Source organism: Aphelocoma coerulescens, chromosome 2 (assembly GCF_041296385.1).
Source record: "Aphelocoma coerulescens isolate FSJ_1873_10779 chromosome 2, UR_Acoe_1.0, whole genome shotgun sequence".
Taxonomy (NCBI): domain Eukaryota; kingdom Metazoa; phylum Chordata; class Aves; order Passeriformes; family Corvidae; genus Aphelocoma; species Aphelocoma coerulescens.
The window spans coordinates 149,778,608-149,800,861 of record NC_091015.1 but is presented as its reverse complement, the minus strand read 5'-3'; the positions used below and the strand labels follow the sequence as shown (position 1 = coordinate 149,800,861).

General features: G+C 37.4%; 1 protein-coding gene across 1 annotated transcript in view; it reads left to right on the top strand.

The window, feature by feature from the left end:
* RSPO2 (R-spondin 2) overlaps window positions 1-20,435 on the top strand; it is a 112,871-nt gene extending 92,436 nt beyond the window's left edge. The window contains exon 6 of the mRNA XM_069006031.1: window positions 20,326-20,435. Coding sequence (XP_068862132.1) covers window positions 20,326-20,435 — 110 coding nt within the window. The remainder of the gene's footprint in view (window positions 1-20,325) is intronic.
* Window positions 20,436-22,254: the final 1,819 nt, after the last annotated feature.

Here is a 22,254-nt window from a genome sequence, read left to right as displayed (position 1 = left end):
TTGGACATTTGCTACTGAAGAGTACTCTTTCAGAGGGATGAGTGTGTTCAAAGTTTCCTTCCTTCCATTATAAAAATGCCTTACTGACTTCTAGTTGGACTTGCTGTTCTAAATCCCTCAGGGGCTTGTGAAGATGTAAAGTTAGATTTTTCTGCCCAAAGTAATGGTATTGCAGAGCATGCTGGGGGATTTTTGTAGCCTTACACTTCTCCACACTAAAATTCACCATTTTAAAATGCTAGATTAGAAATAGCCCCATAAAATAATATTCTCTTGTTTTTCTCAGAAGCAGTGTCCTAATTTATGAAATACTTCTGACTTTGTTGCAGTTACACATATCAGCCCAAATGAGACAAATAACTTAGTGGTCAGATGTGCTGAACACTCCACAAGGAGCCCCCCCACCCCCGACTGGTTTAGAAATAGGAGTTCGAAACAGTTTGGCAATAAAAATGTTTTTGCCTGGAATTGCCTGGTGTCAGTGGAAATATACACAATTAATTTTCAAATATTGAATACCCTATTTTTGCAAGGCTAAAATCAAGGGATGGAATAGAAGGATAGAGATTTTTGTGTTGTAGATACCTGTGAATTACATATTAGTTTGGAATAATGGTAGAACAGTATGTCCTTGAATACAGTCTGGATATTAACCCACAGCCCTAGAATCCTAACCATGACCTCAAGCTTATTTAGCTTTCTATATCATTGCAAAAATTCTTAACCATAATTTAATTTGTCTTACCATTAAAAAGGGATGTAAAATCTCTCAAAATCATGCCAATAAGAACAAACTTTCTTTCAGGATTTTGGAGCTTCCAGTAGTGGCTAAAAGTAGGAATTGCAGAAGCATATGAAAATATTCAAATTGTGGTTAATGGATTGTGTTTTGTTTTGTATGCTTATATTGCTATTGTACTGTGTATAATTCTGATACTTGATATACAGCTATTTTTCTAAATGTCAAGATGGGGCTACTAAATAACCCTAGAACTCCATTTCTTGGTTACTATAGTAAATGATTTTCAATGGAATAATGCAGTTTGGAGAGGAGACATAGCTGTAGCTCACAGTGTGCATTTTTGTTGGGACATTTCTACTTCTGGGTATTTTTTTTTTTTAGCTCTCTAACAGAACCACAAAAAAATTTGATATGTTTTCTTAAGTCCCTTGAGGAAAAAGAAAATTCATAGTATTTCATAATATTCTGTTCAAATCATGCATAATTTTTCAGTCCTGTACTGAGACAAGATTTGATATTCTTGTTTGATGGAGTGACTCTCCACTCAGGATGCTTGTACAAAGATAGATCCGTTCTTATGCAGGTGCTGGCACAGTGCAAATTGAAAATTACAGTTTCAAGCATTCATGGAATTGTTGTAGCTTCATCAAAACCTCAGCTTTTGAAGTTGCTGAGTTTAGCAGACATGCATAATGATGTGAGTTTTCTGCCCTCCATAAAACAATTACAATATTTAAGTTCAAAAGCATTAATTAAATTATTAATTAAATTATAATTAAATTGTTAATTACCTCATTTGGTGGGTGATTACAAAAAGCATCACTTAACATAAATTCACCAAAATGTCAACATGTCATTCCTTCTGTTATGGCTTTGGTTGTGTCTAATAACTACCAGGCTTCTAACGCTTTTCAAAACTATTTCTAGACACCTCTGGTTCCCCTGAGTGCTTTCTTCTTGCTTCAGTTTTTGACTCATTTCTCCCTGTTTAGCTATATTCCTCCCCACTTCCCTGGTTTACTTCTGCTTCCTATGATTGTACTTTATTTTTCTTCAGTAAACAGAGGTTTCCACTCTTTATGTCTTTTCTATTTACTCATTAATGCTATAATTCACTCTTTCAATTTTGCAAACTATCTCTCAATCTGTGTAAAATAAGTTAATTGATATAATTAGTCTAAACTGATAATTTTTATCAGTCTGCCTGACAATTTTGATATTTGGTAATGATACCATTTTGTATTTAATAGGTAATCTAAGTGAATGGGATATATTTATCTAATCTTTAAATAAGAAATCTCAATGTATTTATGTATTTGAGCCAGCAGTGTGCCATTACAGCCTAGAAGGTTAATGGTGTCCTATGCTGCATTAGGAGAAATGTTGCCAGTGGGTTGAGGGAGATCCTTCCCCTCTCCTCAGCACTGGTGAGGCCACAGCTGGAGTATTGGGTCCACCTCTGGGCTCCCCAGTACAAGAGAGACATGGACATACTGGAGAGAGATCAGTGAAGGGTTCAGTGGAGATGATTAAAGGGATTGGAGCATCTTTGCTGTGAGGAAAAGCTGAGAGAGAGAAGGAAAGCTGTTCAGCCTGGAGAGAAGGCTTGGGGGATCTTACTGTGTTTAAACACCTGAAGAGAGAGTGGAAACAAGGCAATGGGCAGGAACTGAAACACAGGAGGTTCCTTCTGAATATCAGGAAACACTTTTTCACTGTGAGGCGACCAAGTGTTGGCACAGGTTGCTCAAAGAAGTTGTGGAGCCTTCCATCTTGGAGATGTTCCAAGGCCACCTGAACATAGTCTGGGGCTAATGGCTCTGCAAGGTCCTGCTTGAGCAGGTGATGTTGGACCAGATGACCTCTCTTTTTAATCTCAAAGTCCTCTCTAACTCCAACCATTCTCTGATATGCATAGTTTGATTTCAAATTTGAAGTGGTGGTAAATTAATCAAAATTGTTATACTTGCTGTCTTAAAATGCCAGCATGTTGCCAGAGGTAAAAAGTTCATGGCTTTTTAATTAATTATATGCTTCTCCATTATTAATAAAAAAAAAAGTGATGTAATATGTGCTTTGGTGCTATGTAATTTAGAGCACCTGACATTTTAGTCCAGGTGTGGACACTGCTTTACCAGGAAAGGGCAATTTATATGACTAGATGGCTGATAGGAAGCTGTACACCTCACTGGAACATTGAGCATGATTGTAGAGAAAATTTCTGAAACTTGTGGAGCACCATGGGAAAAAAAATAATGAGAACTCATATGAAGCATGTAATGCCAGAAAAATATCTGCAGTTTACTTGATGTAGCTGAAAGTAGAATGTAGTTCTTTGCTATACTGTGGATGCTCTTCTCTTACAACTGAGACATTAGCACCATTTGTGTCTCTTTTTTACTATCCTAAAATAATTCCCCTATTTTATAGTTACTCTGTCTCTCTGCTACAATAATAATTAAAATCAATATAATAAGTGGCTAGAACCTGAAAAGATTCTGTCTGCCTTGAAATGTCAATCTAGAAGCCTGAAATCCCTTAGCCACTTGGACTTTGATTTCTGAGTCGACCTGCATCTTAATCTTCTCAAAATAACATTTACAACTGAACATTTGCAGTTTTGGTGGTTGAGGCAGGGGGCACTGTGCTTAAAAATCTCTTTTATAATGGTTATTAAACCCACCAACATCTTCTGTGCATAGTTTCTTACTTCAAAAAGCCCAGAGGATTTGGCTGCATTATAGTCCACTGCACATCTGCAACAAACTGTTGCCATTTGCATTAGCACAATAGTTGGCTGAATAAGCTTGCCTCAGCACAGAATATTAACAGATGCTTTTCTCTTTTCTGACCCCATTTAATCACAGTGAAAATAATTTTCTGTTTTCTTTACCAAAGGTGGTAGAAGTCTTGCTTCAGTGTGTTGTCTGATGTAGTCAGCTTATAACAGGAGTCTTAACCAGTCATTTTATCAGAAATTATTGTCTCCTCATGCTTTCATGTTTTGTAACTACCATCCTGGGCCAGTCTTTCCAAACTGTGGTGCTTGAAAGCCATATGCAAAAATATGCAATTTTTTTTTATAGTCATAAACCTCAGATAACCAAAATGCAGGCACTATGTGCCTGGTTTGTAAGGCATTTAAATTAGAGATGGAGTGATGCACACACTTTTGTATGAGACGTTATGGAGCTGCATGTTTTAAGTGGCAGCATCTTGATGGCTACATGGTGCTATAGGTTGGCATTGCAAAAGAAGTGGATTCATGGCCTATCATGTCAGGAATGGAGCTGGCTTTATGGGCATAAGATAATAAATATCCTGATTTTAGCATGAAAACACTGTTATGGTGAGCTGTACCTGCACCCTTTTTTTTTACTCTCTATTAGTCTAATCTCATACAGCAGTTCGTACTCCCCTTTATTGTTTCTAGTCTCTCGTGTCTCAGGCAGTACCTGTGAGACTTGCAGGTTCAATACTTTTTTGATAAGCCTAGATTTCATACATTTTCAGTTTCATGCCAAGTCAGCTGTCCCTTTTGTGCAAAAAAGTTAATCGTGGTCTATTATCAGCTGAAAAATTATGACCCAGAATGTCGTAGTTACATGGTCCTGACCAGATCTGTAGAATTAACATCATGAAGTGGCAAAGAAGTTCCTGAGTGGCAGAAGGTCAGGCTGAGGCTTTCACTTACAAGGGTTCTATCAGGACAAATGTTCTCCAGCAGAAACCTGTTTCCAAGCCCTTCTGCAGTAAGTGTCTCCATATGGCTATGCCAGGCCTCGTGTGTTAGAGAAGCTTCTTGTGAAAGGGAGTACATATCTTTGTCCTACTTTCATACTATTACTGACATATTAGTGTTGGGCTACTGCTGCAGTAGTGGTTTTGGTGGAACCTTGGTTGACCCAGAGCAGCCACTTTCATGTTTTTGTATTTTAATGCCACCAGCTGACTCTTGCAGCCCATAACATTATGCACATAGGCTTTTAAGGATTTGTGAAATTTGAGTTTCCGTGATTGTTCAAGACTTATGGCCAGCATGGAATGAGCAAAATTCTGCTAGCGATAGTAACTTATATCTGTTCTGTTGTTTGAAAGCTCAGTTTTGTTTCCAAGTAGTAATTCTTGTGCATAAGAAGAGAATAAATCAGTTCTTCAAAGATGACCAAAATTTTATTGCCAGATGAAATTTCAGAAGAGAATCATTTATCAAAACAATGTTTTTGAGAAATGATGAGATCAGGCTAGTTAAGTTGTTCATTATGTAAATTATGGATGAAATCAATCTCATCTATTATAATTTAAAAAAAGAAAACCCTGTCTTCCCACTTAGTAACATATTGTATTGTTCAGTGTTAGTTTTAGCTTCTGTTCTTGGCCTATTCATAGATCTGCAGCCCATTACAGTGGCGCCTGTTAGAGCAAATACTGTGAAAGTTTTGCCAATTTTTCTATGATAAACCATGTTTTCCAGGAATTCATACTTAATCATAAAAAATCCCTCACATTTGAGACTTGGCATGGAAAGTCTTGATTCGCAAAGATTTCACTTGTATGTTTATCCAGATATTAAAAAATAAATCAGTCACCTAATTTATAAAATCAGAGGTATTTCAAAATAATGTATTGTTTAAAGATCAGAGAATTGTATTTGTTGGAAACAAATAATATTATGATCACGTAATCTAAATAGACACATTTCCTGACAATGAATAATTGATTTGTTGTTCTTACCTTACTAATCACTCTTAAATGTTTCTGTGTGTTTTGTTGGGAAGATTCATAGTTTAAAATGGCCACATTTTTTCAGTATTCTAGAAATATTCAAATGTCTAAGATATTTTCCTTTGAAAAGCTAACTGTGTATCAATGAAAATTCAAATATATAAATAACTCTGTAACTTGTGGTATGATGTTGATATTACATCCTGATGCGCATTTTAAAACTTATTTTTACTAGATGTCATGCTTATATTACTGGTGGAAGGATTTTTCCATTTAGTTAATTACATGTGAGTAAGATTAATGCAAGTTGTGAATGTTTATCATGGAGATATGAGAGTCAATCTACTTTGTTACTCTTACCTGGGATGTTTCCATAGTTCTGATAGAGACAAGCTTTAACACTGGCAATTTCTAACTAATAATCCATATAATTGTGCAGATTTAAATTGCCTTCAATTGACAGACAAACCAGTGAGAAATGCTTACTCTAGTACAAACATTTCTTTTCAACTGGGTATTAGTGCTTTACGTTTCCTGTTGAAATCAGGTTTGAGGAAAGAGCTATTACCTAAAGTTTATTTACACAGAAATGAGCAACAACAGAAATCACATGTTCAAAGCTTGTATAGGTGGAAAGAAGTTTAAATAAGAATAACAAGATAGTGTTGGGGAATAAAGAATTATTTGGATACACAAAAGGAAACTGGAAGATACTATGCATAACTGGAAGGAAAATAAATTCAGACAGGATTTTGAAAGGAATCTTGTGAAGTTGGTAAAAGAGAAAAAGAAAATGCTTCCAGTCTGAGTTACAGAGAAGGAAACTGGCTGTAATAGGGGTTTAATTGTCTCAGTAGAGAAAATAAACAATTGAGAGGATACTTGTAACTAATTAAATAAGTATGTCACACCCTAAATGATCCAGTTGTCATCCACTATTAATCTTACAGGACAGTTTAAATCAACATATGGAATAGATTGTGATAAATGTGCTGGCCAAGAAATGAGTATTTGCTAACATGATGAAATAATTAGCATTTGGTAGAGATCAGCCATACCTCAATGTGAGAAGCTGATAATCACTTAGCTGATCTTGGTCCAAATTAATAGTTCCTTCCTGCACACAAAACAGTATCAGCCAGTCCAAGTATGCAACCAAAGTCATACATTTGTGTTAATTTTCTTCCTAGTGGCTGGTACAGTGCTTAGATTTAGGATGAGAATAATGTTAATAACACACTTATGTGTTGTTTGTTGCTGAGCAGTGCTTACACTAAGGCAAGGACATCTCAGTTTCTCATGCTGCCCTGCCAGCCAGGACAGCTGACTCCATCTGAACAACAGGATACTCCAGGCCATATGGCATCATGCTGAGCAACAAAACTGGGGGCAGTAGGCTCAGGGCTGGCAGCTGCTTCTCAGGGACTGGCTGGGCACTTGCTCTGTGCATCATTTGTTTTCTATATTCTATCATCATCATCATTGTCATCATCGTTGTTGTTACTGTTATTTCCCCTTCCTTTTCTGTCCTATGAAAATGTCTTTATCACAACCCATGAATGTTACCTCTTTTCCAGTTCTCTCCCCCCATCCCATTGAAGAGGAGTGAGCGAATGGCTGTGCAGGGTTTAGCTGCCTGTTGGGTTAAGCCACAACTTGCATATCTGGTTTTTAGGACCATGTATTCCAGTCCAGGCGTTTTTCACTCATGCATGTAAATCAGAACTGTAAAATTCTTCAGCTTGAAAAACAGCTGTAAATTTGAAGTTAGTGAAGTCTAAAGGGTTCAGGTAAATGTTTCATCATCTCTTGATCTTTTGCAAAGAACATACAAGCAGGAAAGTAGCATTCTTGGAAGACAGTTGGCACAAGAAACATGCCAGGAAACCTGCTAGTGTTTTAGGACAGTGTTCAAACCTGTGCTCTGGCTCTGTTTATTTTCATATAAACATAGAATGGTTTGGATTGGGAGGGACCTTAATTATCCTCTAGTTCCAACTCTCCTGCCATGGCCAGGGATGCCACCCACCACACCAGGTTGCTGATTTTATTCATGAGTTGTAGCACTTGCAGCTGGCCACCAGTTTAGCAAGGACTGTGGTTTGTGCTGCTGTACTGTATTCCAGGATGGGCTTTCTGACTGCTAGCCTCAATATCCACTGGTGGAAGTGCCTCTGGTGCACAAAGAATTATTAACATCAGGCATTTCTAAGCAAAAATTAAATAGATCTTGAACAGTTTCAGTCTTTAAGCTGATACTGTCACAAAATAATGAAGGCAAGATCTTGCATACATTAGAAGCTCACCCAAAGTAGCCATAAGAATCTGATGATGTGGAGCAGGAATAGCACATGCATTTATATTTTTCATATGGTTAATTAAACCCATAGAATCATTTTGTACATACTAGGGTTTTATTGGTATTAGAATAAAGAATTTCTTTTTTTAAAAAAATGAAACTGATAATTACTTCTCTCTGTGCTTCTAATCAACAGTCTTTGATGTACATCTGTTTTTTAAGCACATCTGTACTGTAACTTCCAGTCAGGAAAAGCCTTTTATGGCAAGTAGCCTTTAAGCTACACACTGTGTTTATTTCACATATTCCTTTTCCTTTTCTTCTTAAGAAAGTACCCACACATTTTCCATAACTTTCAGTTGATTTTTCAGTGAATATCTACTTTAAAATGTTTTATGCGAGAAAAATTAAGTTTTTCAATTTAGTTTGGACATGTTGTTTAAACTGATGGTAGAGGTTACAGTACTGTCTTTCTTGCAGATGTATCTCAGGATAAGAAGAGAACCTAATTTGTCCACTCCACATGTATTATTGGACACCATATTGTATTGCTTCTTATATCATGTGATGCCAAGACTGTATCAGCTGCTGTGTATATGAGGGGGATCTGAGGGGAAAGAGAGCCTGCTGTGGTGCTGAGAGCATCTACAGTGCTAGGCTGCTGTAACAGATGCTGCAGACCATTCATTGATTCACCTAGCAAATCAGTCTCTTACCTCTGGAAGGGGAAAAAAGGCATTTTTTTGTTGTGTTCTTCAGGTCAGTGCTGAATGTAAAAAATACATGCTTTTAAATACAATGCTTTTAAACACTGATGCACTTAGGGTTGAAATACATACTCATTATTTAGCATATTTAAGCATGTGGTTAAATTTATTGTCATGGACTTAGTTTAGTGAAACAATTTGCAGATAAGCCTTTGTTCAATTCTGTGTGGTTTCTGTACATTGAATCAGCACTGCCCTGCTGTAGGTGTTGCTGCAGCTGTCTGGAGGAAGGGACACAGGAGTGCACAGCTGTCCAGAGGGACATGGGACTGCACAGCTGTGCCAGAGGAAGGGACACAGGAGTGCACCAATGTCCAGAAGAAGGGACACAGGAGTGCACAGCTGTCCAGAGGGACATGGGAATGCACAGCTGTGCCAGAGGAAGGGACACAGGAGTGCACCAATGTCCAGAAGAAGGGACACAGGAGTGCACAGCTGTGCCAGAGGAAGGGACACAGGAGTGCACAGCTGTCCAGAGGGACACGGGAATGCACAGCTGTGCCAGAGGAATGGACATGGGAGTGCACAGCTATACTGGAGGAAGGGACACGGGAGCGCACAGCTGTGCTGGAGGAAGGGACACAGAAAAGCACAGCTATCTGGAGGAAAGGACATGCACGTGCACAGCTGTGCCAAAGGAAGGGACACGGGAGGGCACAGCTGTCTGGAGGAAGGGACATGCACATGCACAGCTGTGCTGGCGGCCTCCAGCAGCACAGGAGGAGCTGAGCCTTCTGGCAGGCATGACACTGTGCTTCTGTGGGTTGACAGTTTTAGTACAGCCTCTTCTGCCTGCAGAGCTGTGACTTGTAGTTGCTGGGTTGGTGGGCACTGAGGAACAACTTGGACAAAAACGTCCTTAGCAGCTCCAGCTGGATTCAGAAAAGGGGCATTCCCTGTAATTGTAGCAATACTGGTTTCATTCTGAAAATACACTCTATGTTTCTAATGGCTTTTCCTAGACACACATTTCTATGGTGAAGGTAAATAACAGACTTGGGCTCTGTGGCAGCCCGCTGAGAGATCACATTTTGCTTATTGCAGCTTCTGATGTAAAAGGTCTTTCAGGCATATGGTTAAGTCCAGCCCAGGTTGTTTTGTTTTTCTTTGTTTGGTTTTGTCATGCCATCAGAAGTGTTTGACCAAACATAATTACTTTAAAAGTAGAATCTCTTTTTGTGAGACTAAGCCTGTACATTCATACATGGAAAGTTTCTGCAAAGTTCGTTCCTTTTGGATCAATATTTGCAGCTGTAGAAATGAAGCTAAACAGAAGCATCACAGGAGTCATGCCCATATCCACCTATCATACTTGAATGTGTTCAGACTTGGAACATTTATAGACCTATTGAATTTCCTTTATCTTTATCACAACATAAAATTAAAGCATTTGCTGGCTGGATATCTAGGAAGAAGTGGTGATAGCCTTAAGATGTTTCTGCAAGCATTACTATTTGTTTTAGTTATATAAACATCTTTAAACCATACCATGGGGTAGACCCTATGATACACTATAGAGTAGACCCAAAGAAAAATGTAGGTTACTTTGTAAAGCAAACACAATTACTTTTCATCTAGTTCAATGTAAAGTTATCCTGGAGAATCAAAGAGTTACAGAACTAGGAATACATACCTGCAGGATGAGGAATGGCGTCTAAAAAGCAGTGTTTCTCGAAAGAAATCATGTGAGTCCACTACAATATAGAGAGAAAAGTTTCAAATGCAATTCTTTTCTGTATAACTTTGGTAATAAGGAGGAAGCAAAATAAATCTATTTCAGAATTCTGACATCCAGGCTGAGACCTGTATTTTATAGAAGATATTGGGAAACTAAAGAGATGGTTCAGTTGGGAACTGTGCAGGTACAAGTAAAAAAAAAATAAATTATACAAGGACTACATAATAAGCTTTAAAGAAAGGTGCACAGAATCTGCCATATGTTTAACTTCTCAGGAAGATGATGAACAAATATTTGTCTACAGTCTGATCTAAGACAGGAAAGAATAATGAGAAATAATACCTGGATAATAAAATTTAAGTTAGGAATTGGACAGAAATTCTGGCAGTGGAACAATTAACTGCTGGAACAATTACCAAAGTGTTGGATCCTCCATCTCCTCTTGTCTTCAGATTTAAATTGGACAAATTTCTTCAAGTTAGTAGCCTCAACAGCACATGAAACTAATGTTTGATTTCTCATGCTTATGTAAGAGATCTCACTAAAGGTTCCCTTGACCTCAATTCTCATTTGCAATCACTGCATCATCTTAAGTTCTCAGCAATAAAACATGTTTTCAATTATATTATTATAAAGTGTAGGCATTCTAAAAGCAACATACATTATCTAATTTTCCTAGCTATGTATTTATTATTTAATCTACAGACTTTGAAAAGATGCTGCTTTGAAAAGGTATGAATTATTAGGGCCTCATAGGCAGTCTTGGGAAAGTAAGAAAGCTACTGCAACACTTTTAGGGATAAAGCTGTGTAATGCAGGACAGCCTTTAACTCCCGCCTGGCCACAGATCAAAGATTGTGACTATCTCTATAGTGGTTCACTAAAGTTGCTGGGGTGCTACCTGGCACTGCATTGAGGGGCACAGGTTGGTCCACATCCATTTTGCTCAGCTCAGAGCTCCCAAGCCAGGGACATGCCTGCAGGAGCAGCCCTGGCCTGTGCTGCCTCTCTGGGAAGGACGGGGCTGCCCCAGATCAAAGCATGACAGACAGTTGGGGTACAGTGTCTGGAGATGTTCTCTAACACTGTTGAATTTAGTAATGCAGGTCTAGCACTACCATAGAGAAGTCTGTGGCCATGGTGTGGTAAAGGGAAGTCCTCAGAGCTAAATTTAGATCAGTGGTCTGATCGAATGTCTGAGGAGAAGGGAAAGATGTGCACTGTATGCACCAGTGGAGTTACAGATAAACAGACACTAACCTGATCAAATTCAGGCAGGCACTGTGAATATCCTGAGCACCTGGACAAGTATAAATCCAGTGACTGTCAGTGAACAGTTCAGGTGCAGTAGTTCACCTGGTACACTCCTCAATACATGAGAGGAACGAGGTAATAATTTTACATCCTATTAATAATGCATTCATATTCACTTTCCGTTATTATTCAGAAGGAGTCTTTCTGCTGGATTGTAATTTAGTTTGTAGTCAGGTGTTTAATTTAGCCTCTTTTCTTCCTGAACATCTGTAGGATTTGCTGTGCAATATTTGAAGAGAGACAGGAAGGATAATAAAAATAATTTTTGAGGTATTTCAGTTATAAAAAAAGAAGAAAATAAAATCAAAGAAAAAGGTCCCAGAACAAATTTATTCCTCAGTTCTTGACCTGAATCCTTGAAGGGAATTAAAAAGGACTAACCCTTCATGACTATTCCACAGAAGAAAATATATCTCTAAAAAAAATCAGCTTCTCAGTATAATCTTCGTCTATGTAAGAAACTCTTAATTGAATAAAATGCAACGTCCAGGATAAAATTAAACCTTGGGTGTACCACAAATAACTATTGTTTCAATAGAATTCATTTTTTATTCCCAATATGATGAGATAAAAATAAAATTAATTAAATTCACTTGGAAACAGGAAGAAAAATAAAGAATCCACTCTGAAATACTGAGCAGAGGGAGTTTAAAGTCAGATTAGTATCCAGTCAAACCTAGAGAAGTTCAAGCCAATTAGAGTTTAGCTATAACTGTTGCCTGTAGAGTTAGAATATATTTACATGTGCATGCATACTCTTGACAGTGTATAATTTTTCTTTTATTGTTTTGAAATTTGCTTTATATTGCTCTGTAAAAGGAAGGAAAATAAGCAAGCCCAAACCTTTCACTGTAAATATTTTGCTTGGCTCTGCTTGCAAAGTATCTGATCTGACATGGTGTTGATTAAGATAAGAATAGTGAGTACCCTGCATGCAACTGATACTCATATTGTTTGAATTCTGAGCTAAATTTACATTAGACAAACATTTTGGCTGCAGTGGAGACTCGCCTGTTTTCATGCAACTGTGACTGAGAGGACAGTGGGACCCAACATTTGAGCATCTATTCTTTTCAGTTAAACATGGCTCTCCTATGACAGTTTTACAGAGTTTCAGTGTCCTCTTGAGTTTACTAGTTTTCTTCTTCCCCAGGGGTGCTTTCTTTTGCTTTCTTCTCTGAGCATGTGCGTGGATTTTAGTCTTTCACTTTCTATATTCTTTCATGAATATATACTTCTACAAACAAAATATAATGTTCCTGGAAATGTTGGAAGTGGAAGCCAGGTTTCAGTTCATGTCTCACTGCCATCTACTGTATACACTGGAAAACTGCACTGTGGGAAATGCATTGCATTTCAGTTGTGTAAGATGACTCTTTTCCCAGTTAATTCGCCCTAAAGTTGAGGAAAAAATCTACTGAACTCTCAATAGTCTGTGACATGTAGATTCCATTCTTTGTGTAGGAATCATTATTTCTTAAACAGATGACAAAATCTGATGACACTCTATATTGTCCAGAAGGAAAGAAAATCAGATTACAGTATTGCTTAGTTAGTTGGTATTCAGGCCAGATGAAAAATAGACGTGTACTTTGGGAGAAAAAGAATACCTCACTTTGCTTATTCTTGTCCTAAATAGTAATACCTTTAATTTCTTAATGGATATGTCAAAACAAAAACCTAGCAGGATTTAGATACAGGAACTTGAGATATTTTGGTATTTCTTTTAGTTGAAGAATTAGTCTATGAATCTTTTAAATTAGCTTTCATCTCAGTAGCTGATGTCTGGTGTACACAAACACCAAGTATATTCAATACTAAGTGTTGGCTGGGATAGGTATTATAATTTATCCAAAGCTGTGAAATTGAAAATAAACTAGCAGGATTCTGGATGTCAGGAACTGAGTAAGATACCACTCAGATCAGCTTTGCACTGAGTGCTTTTGTAGTGATTTGTGTAGAAATTACAAGGTTTACTCAAGACAGAAGTTTTTTCTGATTTCATCAGGAAAGCTGACATCAAACAGACAAGAATATATGCAAAACACCAAACTCTGTGTTTGCATAAGAGATTACCTTTTCTTACTCTACTATTAATTTCAGCAGGCTGGGAGTAGACATTTATACCATTAGCTATCAGTATTGCACCAAAAAGCATAAAAGAAGACCACTAAGCTTGCAAACTCAGGCATTTCAAAGCTGAAGGAGTGCCTTCATTTGCTTCTTATTTTTATCTGTTGTGATGATGGCTATAATTATGATATGGGTTGTTTGTTATTTTTATTCAGTAATTGTTCTAAGATGTCATTTGCTCAATATTATTTAACCCTTGCAAATGAAGAAAGAATGATTAAATAACTCCTTACTTTCTGTGATGCCCATTGTTACCATATTTCAGTGCTTTGCAAATGTTAATTAACCCATCTTTACCCATGGGGATTTGAAATGGTATTGTGGGCAGCTGATGTACTCTGTGTGATCATTCCATCCCTTCTGGTGTCTTCAGAGGCAAATTATGTGTTCACAAGACTTTTTCAAATCACATCAGAAATTCACCCAGGAAAATGAGGTTTCTGACACTTGAGTCTTTCTGTTCCATCTCCTCAACCTTATTTCTTTTCCAGTGTCACCATCTAAGACCAAATGTCTTTCACTCCTTTTCCAAAAAGATATTTTACTTTGGCTGATTTCCTCCAAACCATATTCCTCATAAAGCACACATTGAGCACAGCCAATTTCAGCCTTAATGCTATGGTATTAAAAAATCCACAACTGCGAACTAGTTTAGGAAAACTGTCATTAATTTGGTAGCAGGTGACCATTGGTAGAGATGCCCATGGTGAGTGGTTTGCGAAGTTGTTAAAGCTCTTTATGTTCCCTTCCTTTCGATCACTTGTCAGTGTTGGTTTGTAAATCATGCTTTAGGAAGAGGATGACTCTGTAGCAGTGAGGAATTTTTTTTTTCCATTGAGTGTGTGTTTATAAGATTTCTTTAAAAATTATGCATTTCTCTAGCAGTTTCAGTATCCAGAATTTTAACTGAAAGCCCTGGGAAATAAATTATTTCTGGGGAATAATTTCTGGACTGAATTTTGTGTTTGCTTGGTTTTTGGATTTTTGCAGTCAGTGTTTATGTATAGTTTGGTGTGAGGTGCAAATGGAAAGTAAGTGATGAGGCATTTGTTGGCCTGTGCATGACCAGCGTCTTGCCAGAGGGGGCTCCTCCAGAAACTGCTGTGAGGAACGGCTGAGGGAGCTGGGGGTGTTTCCCCTGGAGAAGGGGAGGATCAGGGGAGACCTTATCACTCTCTGCAACTACATGAAAGGAGGATGCAGTGAAAGTTCTGTATATGAACATCCACGGAAGGGAAGCAGGCACTCACCTCTAAATCCCATCATTCAGTAATCATCATAGAAGAGAAAAACGTTTTAAATAGGGAAGGGAGTATTAAGCATTCTGATAGCTCTAATATGATGATTTGTATGTGAGACTGCTGAAAATTTGGGGAGAATTACACTGTGGAATAAAACTGCAGAGGGTTGTTTTCTTTTTCCCTTTTATGAAATGTTTTAAATTTGCTGCCCTCACGTGGCTGTATACTGTACTGTCTCTGCTGAAACTCCCAGTGGATAGAATTTGTTAGGACAGCAGTACATGCAGCAGTGTTTATGCAGCAGGTGAAGGACAGTTCAGACACTGAACTGGTGCTTCCTGGCGGAGTCAAGGATCTCAAGAAATGTGGCTGGGAGTCCCTGTGAATACATTTGCTGCCTTTTAAATCTGGAGGACCAGATTTAAGACTGTCCTGGGTGTTAGGAATCTGCTGCCCAAATTCTGTCTGGAGAAAGCTGCCTTTGCAGCTGTCAGAAGGTGATAAAGGCTTCTCCTGAATCAGGTAATGTGCATCCCCAGTTGACCAGGTGAGTCTGTCCAGAAGGAATATGCAGTATTTCAAAGCATCTTTCAGCTTGGAGCATGAGACAAAACAGACAACTGAACACAAGTGCATGTGTTGTAGGAGGAGCACTGATAAAATGGTACAAAAGCAACATTAAAAAAAGAAAAAGAACCTAGAAAGATCCAACTTAAGGTTGTTTTTGGTTTTGTTTAGTTGGGTTTTTTTTGTTTGTTTGTTTTTGGGGTTTTTTTTGTAGCTATTACTCTTTGGTGTACAGACAACTGCTGTGTATATTAGCATAAATAATTTTTTTTCAAGAATTCATGTTACAGTTGCACTTTCGTCTATATGCTATTGTACCATCACCTATATTTTTCCATTACAAGATGTGATACAAGGTTAGTTAATGATAATATTTCACTGCATACCATATTAGTTGTGCACCTACCTACCTGAATTAAGTGGTCCAAACAAAAGTTTAATGGATAACACTTTAAAGAAAGCACCCATTGAGATAAGTTATTTCGAAAATAACGACTTACTCATTGGTAATTTATAAAGCAAATTGCAAAACCGAATTTTTAAAAATTGGAATAAAGAGTTTAAATTAATGGCTTTACCAATATTGCTTCTGCAAAAATAACCTGTGCAGAAATGTGAGATACAGAACGATAGATAGGGCTTTCAAGGCTTTTTTTTGATAGATAGTTGAACACTCAATTCATCTACATTTCACATCTTTCTTGGGCCCTATACATTTCAGTGTATGCAATGACTTTACAGAGAATTAAACAAATTATATAAACCATGTCAGAGCTGACTTTGATAACAGAAATTGAGGAACCTGTTTATAGACAGTCAGAGATAAAAAATGCTTTCCAAGGAGAAGCTAGTTATCTAGTTAGTATGCAAGGGAAACCACAGTCAAAATAAATATAAGAATACAGAAGCACAGAACAGTGCTCAAATATCCTGCTCTTTCCATGAATTATTTGTATTTGCTCCCCTTGCTGCTAGCATCAAAGTCTTAAAAAAAATAAATATAGCAAAGATTTAAGATGAGGCCTGATCTGGAGACCTATAACCCAGAAAGCAGAAACAAGGTGCATTGCTATCTGCCAAATGACATCCACTAGGAAGGATGTAATGTCACTTAAAAGATTAGGGCTGACTGTGGATCCTAGGTAGTTGCAATGGATTGTTTGCTTTCTTGAATACTGCTTCTGATCAGGAGGAGTTTATAAGGTAGATGGATCAGACTTAATATCTCAGATATTCATATAAAGACAGAATGGTTTGGGTTGAAAGGGACCTTAAAGATCCTCTACTTTGAAACCCCCTGCTTTGGGCAGGAACATGTTCCACTAGACCAGGTTGCTCAAAGCCTCATCCAGCCTGGCCTTGAACACTTCCAGGGACGGGGCATCCACATCTTCTCTGGGCAATCTGTTCCAGTGCTTCACCACCCTCACAATAAAGAATTTCTTCCTGTTATCTAATCTAAACCTCTTCCAGTTTAAAACTATTTCTTCCTGCCCTATCACTACATGCCCTTCCTTGTAAGAAATCCCTCTCCATTTCTCTTGTATTGTCACTTTCTGTTCTGTACAACAATATTATAACCTGTTTTTGATAGTGATAAAATCCCTCTAAAGAGACAGAGTCCTTTTGCTCACCCTCCTCATTTGCTTCAGTGAGGAATTACCTTCTACATGCCACAGCAGGTTCTGGACTGTAATACAGTGATGCTAAAAAATCCATTCCTTTTCAACTGCACAACAGAGCCAAGCATGGCAGAGCCCTGCTGCTTCCTATGGAGAGATGAACTTGGGATCAGGGCTTTTGCTCAAAGGAGCAAGAAGTAAGCGTGGCAAAGTGTGGGGAAGGTTGTGCACACAACCTGCACATGAGGTTTCCACACCTGACCTGTGGCACAGAGCAGAGGTGGTTGCTGCCATCCTGGCTCCAGGGGACTCCCCCACTGGCTGTCCTTGTCAAGTTTGTCCTCCAGTTGGGGAACTGGGATAGCCTGGCTCACAGATCCTTTCAGAGGATTTGCATATCATAAACACCATGTTCTTCAAAAGACATCTAGCAAGATATTGAGTAGATACTTCTGTGTGCTTCTCCTGATAAAATAAGCACTGTGATTGAAATCTGCATTTAATAAAAGTTATCATGCATGGAGGCTTCAGCAGCATACTTTTTTGAACTCTAGTCTTTATAATCAGTTTTTTCTTGCTAATGTCTAGTCTCTGTTGTATTCTGCTAACAATATGGGAACTGATGGTTAGCCAAGAAATACCTTTTATATTCAGTTTTCTGGTTAAAATGACATTTGGAGTTTGGGATTCTTAGCATCACCAAATCATCTGGATTTTCTCTGTGTAGTTTAATATGGTCCTGAAAATAATGAAACTTAATCTGTATACAACAGGGTAATTTGAGATATAGGGAGCAGCCAAAGAGCTCCTAACAGAAGAACAAACTATCAGTTCTCAGTGGCTCAGGGATGCTGCCACTGCATGGTTTGCTAGTCCCACAGCACATTTAAAAGAAGGAATTTGCCTTTGGTTTCCCTTGGAATAAAAAAGCAGGCACAGAGACAATTGCTGCAGAGCAGCAGAAGCATTGTAATGTGCTCACTGCACACTGACATGTAAAATCATTGAACTCTAGTCCAGTTCTTTTCTATTTTAATGATATAATATGGGGAGTGTGCTGGCAATTTGATTTGATGTTTGTGTTGCAGGAGCTACTTTCTAAGGCTTAGATAGAGATACCAGCTGTGTTGTGTGTTGTTTTATCAGTGCAACTCAAAGTTTTTAGAGGAAAAGTAATAGGATCTTTCACTACCTTAAACTTATAGTAAGCAATTAATGTAGTTCTCTTGAGGAGGTCATAGAGAAACTAGATGAGACACTGACTGAAGTTTATATTTCTTTTACTGGTTGGTCTATTTAGTGAAAAACCTCAGCAGGTAAGATCACTGAGCAGACTGGGTAGCAGATTTCCAGTAAAGCTCCTATTGAGTCTGCTGGTCTAGTGAGAATCAATTAACCAGCAGAATTGGTCACTCTTCTCATATTATTTCCCCTCATCTACTCCTCCTTAATAAGCATTTCAAAGATTTGGGTCAAAAAGTTAAGAATATTGAAAGTGCAAGTTAGAATACAGTGTTGAACAATACATCCATGCAAGTTCTGATGCCTTGCAATATATCAACTAGTAGAAATCCATAAAAAAAATTTATATGGAAATTTCTATAATTCAAACCACTTTACTGTAATACCACTTTGTGTCAAGTGTTCCTTCCCTCTGACCTCATTAGGCATGCCTTGTCATTAGATACACTGTTACTAAAGAGTTTTAACTTAAAAGCTGCTTTGATTAATGCTTGGTTGGACTGAGGATTTATTGTGTAGGATTAACTAGATTTAAAAATGGCAAAATGCCATAGTAACTTTAATGCCAGACTTTAATGAGAAGCAGAAGTAAACTCCAAGGACCCTTATGATTTTTAATATGGGCTAAACTCATGTGCTCATTACCTTAATGTCCTGTCCTATTTTATATACAAGTACTCCAATAATTCCTAGAGAATAGTAGCCTAGAAAGTGTATTACAAATGTGTAACCTGAAGTATATAACCCTATATTTTTAATGAATCATAAATTTTGATAATTTTATAATCAGATTTATTCAGTATTATTATCAAATAGAGAAAAACTCTTTGCACTGGTTTGGGCCTTTTTAACTAAGAAACAATACAGGAGTAAGACAAAAACAGGCTGGCAAACATTTTTCCCAATTAATAATGTACTGACAATGTAGATGAAAAATTCATTTTCACATTTTTATGTAATCTGCTAATTTAATTTCTTTTTACTGTCTTCTTAAGTTCATTTAGTGCTCCTGAAAGTTTACAAAGTTGGTGCTTCTGAATTTAATAACCTTATTTTTTTACCATTGATCACATATTTTAGTATATGATACTGCCAAGAAAATCCAGACCATTCTCACATCTGACAACATTTGGTCGTCTCCTTAAATCCTACTAGACTTGATAGGATTTAAGCCTATACTTAAAAGGTAATGCATTGCTCAACGAGGGCCTTTGTATCTGACATTTTTTCTGTCCATACTATCTTTGCTGAGATAACCAAAGGGCACTGATTTATTATTAGAGCTAAACAGGAAAAAACCTTTTCATTCAAAAACCTTGTGAACTTTTTTCTGAATTGATCCTGATTTCCTAATTTTGTTTATTTTTCAGTGAAATTCCAATAGTAGAAGCATGTAATGAAATGTTTGTTTCTGCACAGTTATATACTGTGAGAATTAGGCACAATGTGCTAATAATTAGTAACAACAGTTCTTCAGAGAGGTGGTACTCTCTCTGCCAAAGTGTGTAGGATGGCATCCAACCAAGTACTTGGGCTGTAATGCCTAATTTCTCATTGAAATCACAGATACATTGGACGTGACTTAAATAGGATTACTCACTCAAGCAAATTTACTCAGGGGTCTAAGGCGTATATCCAGCTTCGACTGAGTTAGGAGTCTGCATACTCATTTGGCTCTGGGCCTTGGGTACTTGCATAACGTTGCTTGTGTAGCTTACCCTGCCAAAAATGAAACCTGCATCAACATGGTTACTCATACCAGAAAAATTGTGCCTGTGGACAAGTGATGATAGTCGGGGATCCTGCTTCCTTTTGTATCACACTGAAAACCTCTGTTTTCACTGATGATTGAAGCTCTTTAGCCAGCATTACTGTTGCAGTACCTATTCAAAATTTCTATATCACTGAGTTGCTTTTGTTGGGTTTTTTTATCACTTCTGGATTCTTTACTTGACTCATTGCTATTATTTGTTTTTCCTTTTTGTTTTTTTTCAGGGAGAAGGCCAGCAAAAACGAAGGACAAAAAAAAGAAGAAAAAGAATTTGATGGAAAGGGCTCAGAAGCAGCACAGCATCTTTTTAGCAACAGATAAAACAAGCCAGTAGAGACTTGATTTTCCTTAATGTATTTTTTTGCAAAGTGCACAAAAGCTGCTATATGCTCCTGCACATGGATGCACTACAATTCAGCTGCTTTGACAGTATTGGTGGCAAATAACTTGTGAAAATAAAGCCCACAAGCTTGTTTGTTTTATTTATATATTTTTTATTTTATTTTTTCCTGATTTTTGACCTGAAGACTTCAAGGTCAGGAGTGCACTGAGTTGGATCAGTGGAAGTGGTCCTGAAGTGCATCAGAGATACTGTTCTGAGTGCCTGGTCAACGTGTTGACAAGGAAAGAAACCTACGGAGCACCAGTAGGTGGACTTGTGCATATTTAAATAAATAAGAAAAAAAGGAAGTCTTGGAGGTGTAGGTACTATTGCATTTATGGCCTTTGTTTCCTGTATTTGTACATTTCAAGAGTAAATGGATATGAGTTACCTACTTAGTGTTAATGTACATTGTTCTCACACCTGCTACGTGTGATAAAACTGCTTTAAGACAACGCAGGATTCACTTCTTACACTCACCAAAGCACAACAGACTGTGTGTACATATTACTCCATCTACATATAAATGAACATATTTACTGTACATCTATGCATTTTTATGTATAATACTTTATACATGTTTAAAGGTATGTCCTGTTGGTTCTAGTAATATACTTTTAAATAATCCAGTAAATGTTTACTTTTTGCTATGTTATAAGTATCTTCTCATGTTCCTCAATAGCTACAAACTGGATTTTTTTTTCTCATTTGCAAAGCACACTCATTTGCAGAGCTACCTGGCACTGACGCTCACAATGGAGTGTCAGCTCTGAAGTATACTTGCCAGACTAGTAATCCACAAATTCTTTCTGCTATTCTGTACTTCTGTCTCAGCCCCCTATATTTTATCTCAGAAAAAGAAGTTTAATGTTTTTTAAGACGAGACACGACGATGATAGATGTTTTGAGTGTCAGGAGAGAAATTATTTGTAAAGTTCTTGGTATCTAAGACTGTATGTGTAGTTTGTTGGGGTTTTTTTTTCCAATGTAATGCACAGTGTTTTATTTCAGTTAGTCCTGATGCAGTCAGATAAGAAAACAAATAACTGAATAAGGGAGAAACAAAATAAAAGTCACATGAAGTCAGCCATTCAAAAGTATAGAAAACATCAATGTCGCAGTATTGCCAATTACTTCTAGAGGCTTAACAAGTTTATTCTGCAGTTATTGTTTGCTTTAGGATACAAAGGTCAAGACAATTTTCTATGTAGGACCTTAAGGTGGCTCAGGATGTGTAATTTGGTAATCTAGCATTATTAGGCTAGCATTCAAGGTGATTTTTGAATTCCTGACAGGAAAAGCCTACACTATGCCTGTTGTTTAAAGCTGTCACTTAAGAGAAATTATTTCAGTTTTAGGACTAAAACTTGCATACTACCTACACAAAAATGAAACAGCAAAACAGACCCCAGACTTCCACAAACCTTTTTTTGACATATACTTTAGAAAAATCCCACAAATACCAGTTTTAGTTTTATGGGTTATATGCTTTTCAAATAAACTAGGGAAATAAAGCATCTGTAAGCACAAACATATCTGTATTTAGCTATGACAAGTGTTACTACCAAAATGTGAGTAGTTAGACACATATGAATGTTCCATCAAACTGCTTGTGGACTTCCACTCAACCGTAAGGTTTTCACTGTATCTTCATATTTACCTAGAACATAATAATGTTACAGACAGTAAGATTGTTCTGATCCTGGGATGCTATTTTGGACATAAAATGCTCACTTCAAAAACGAAAAAACCAAAAAACTGTAGCTGTCTG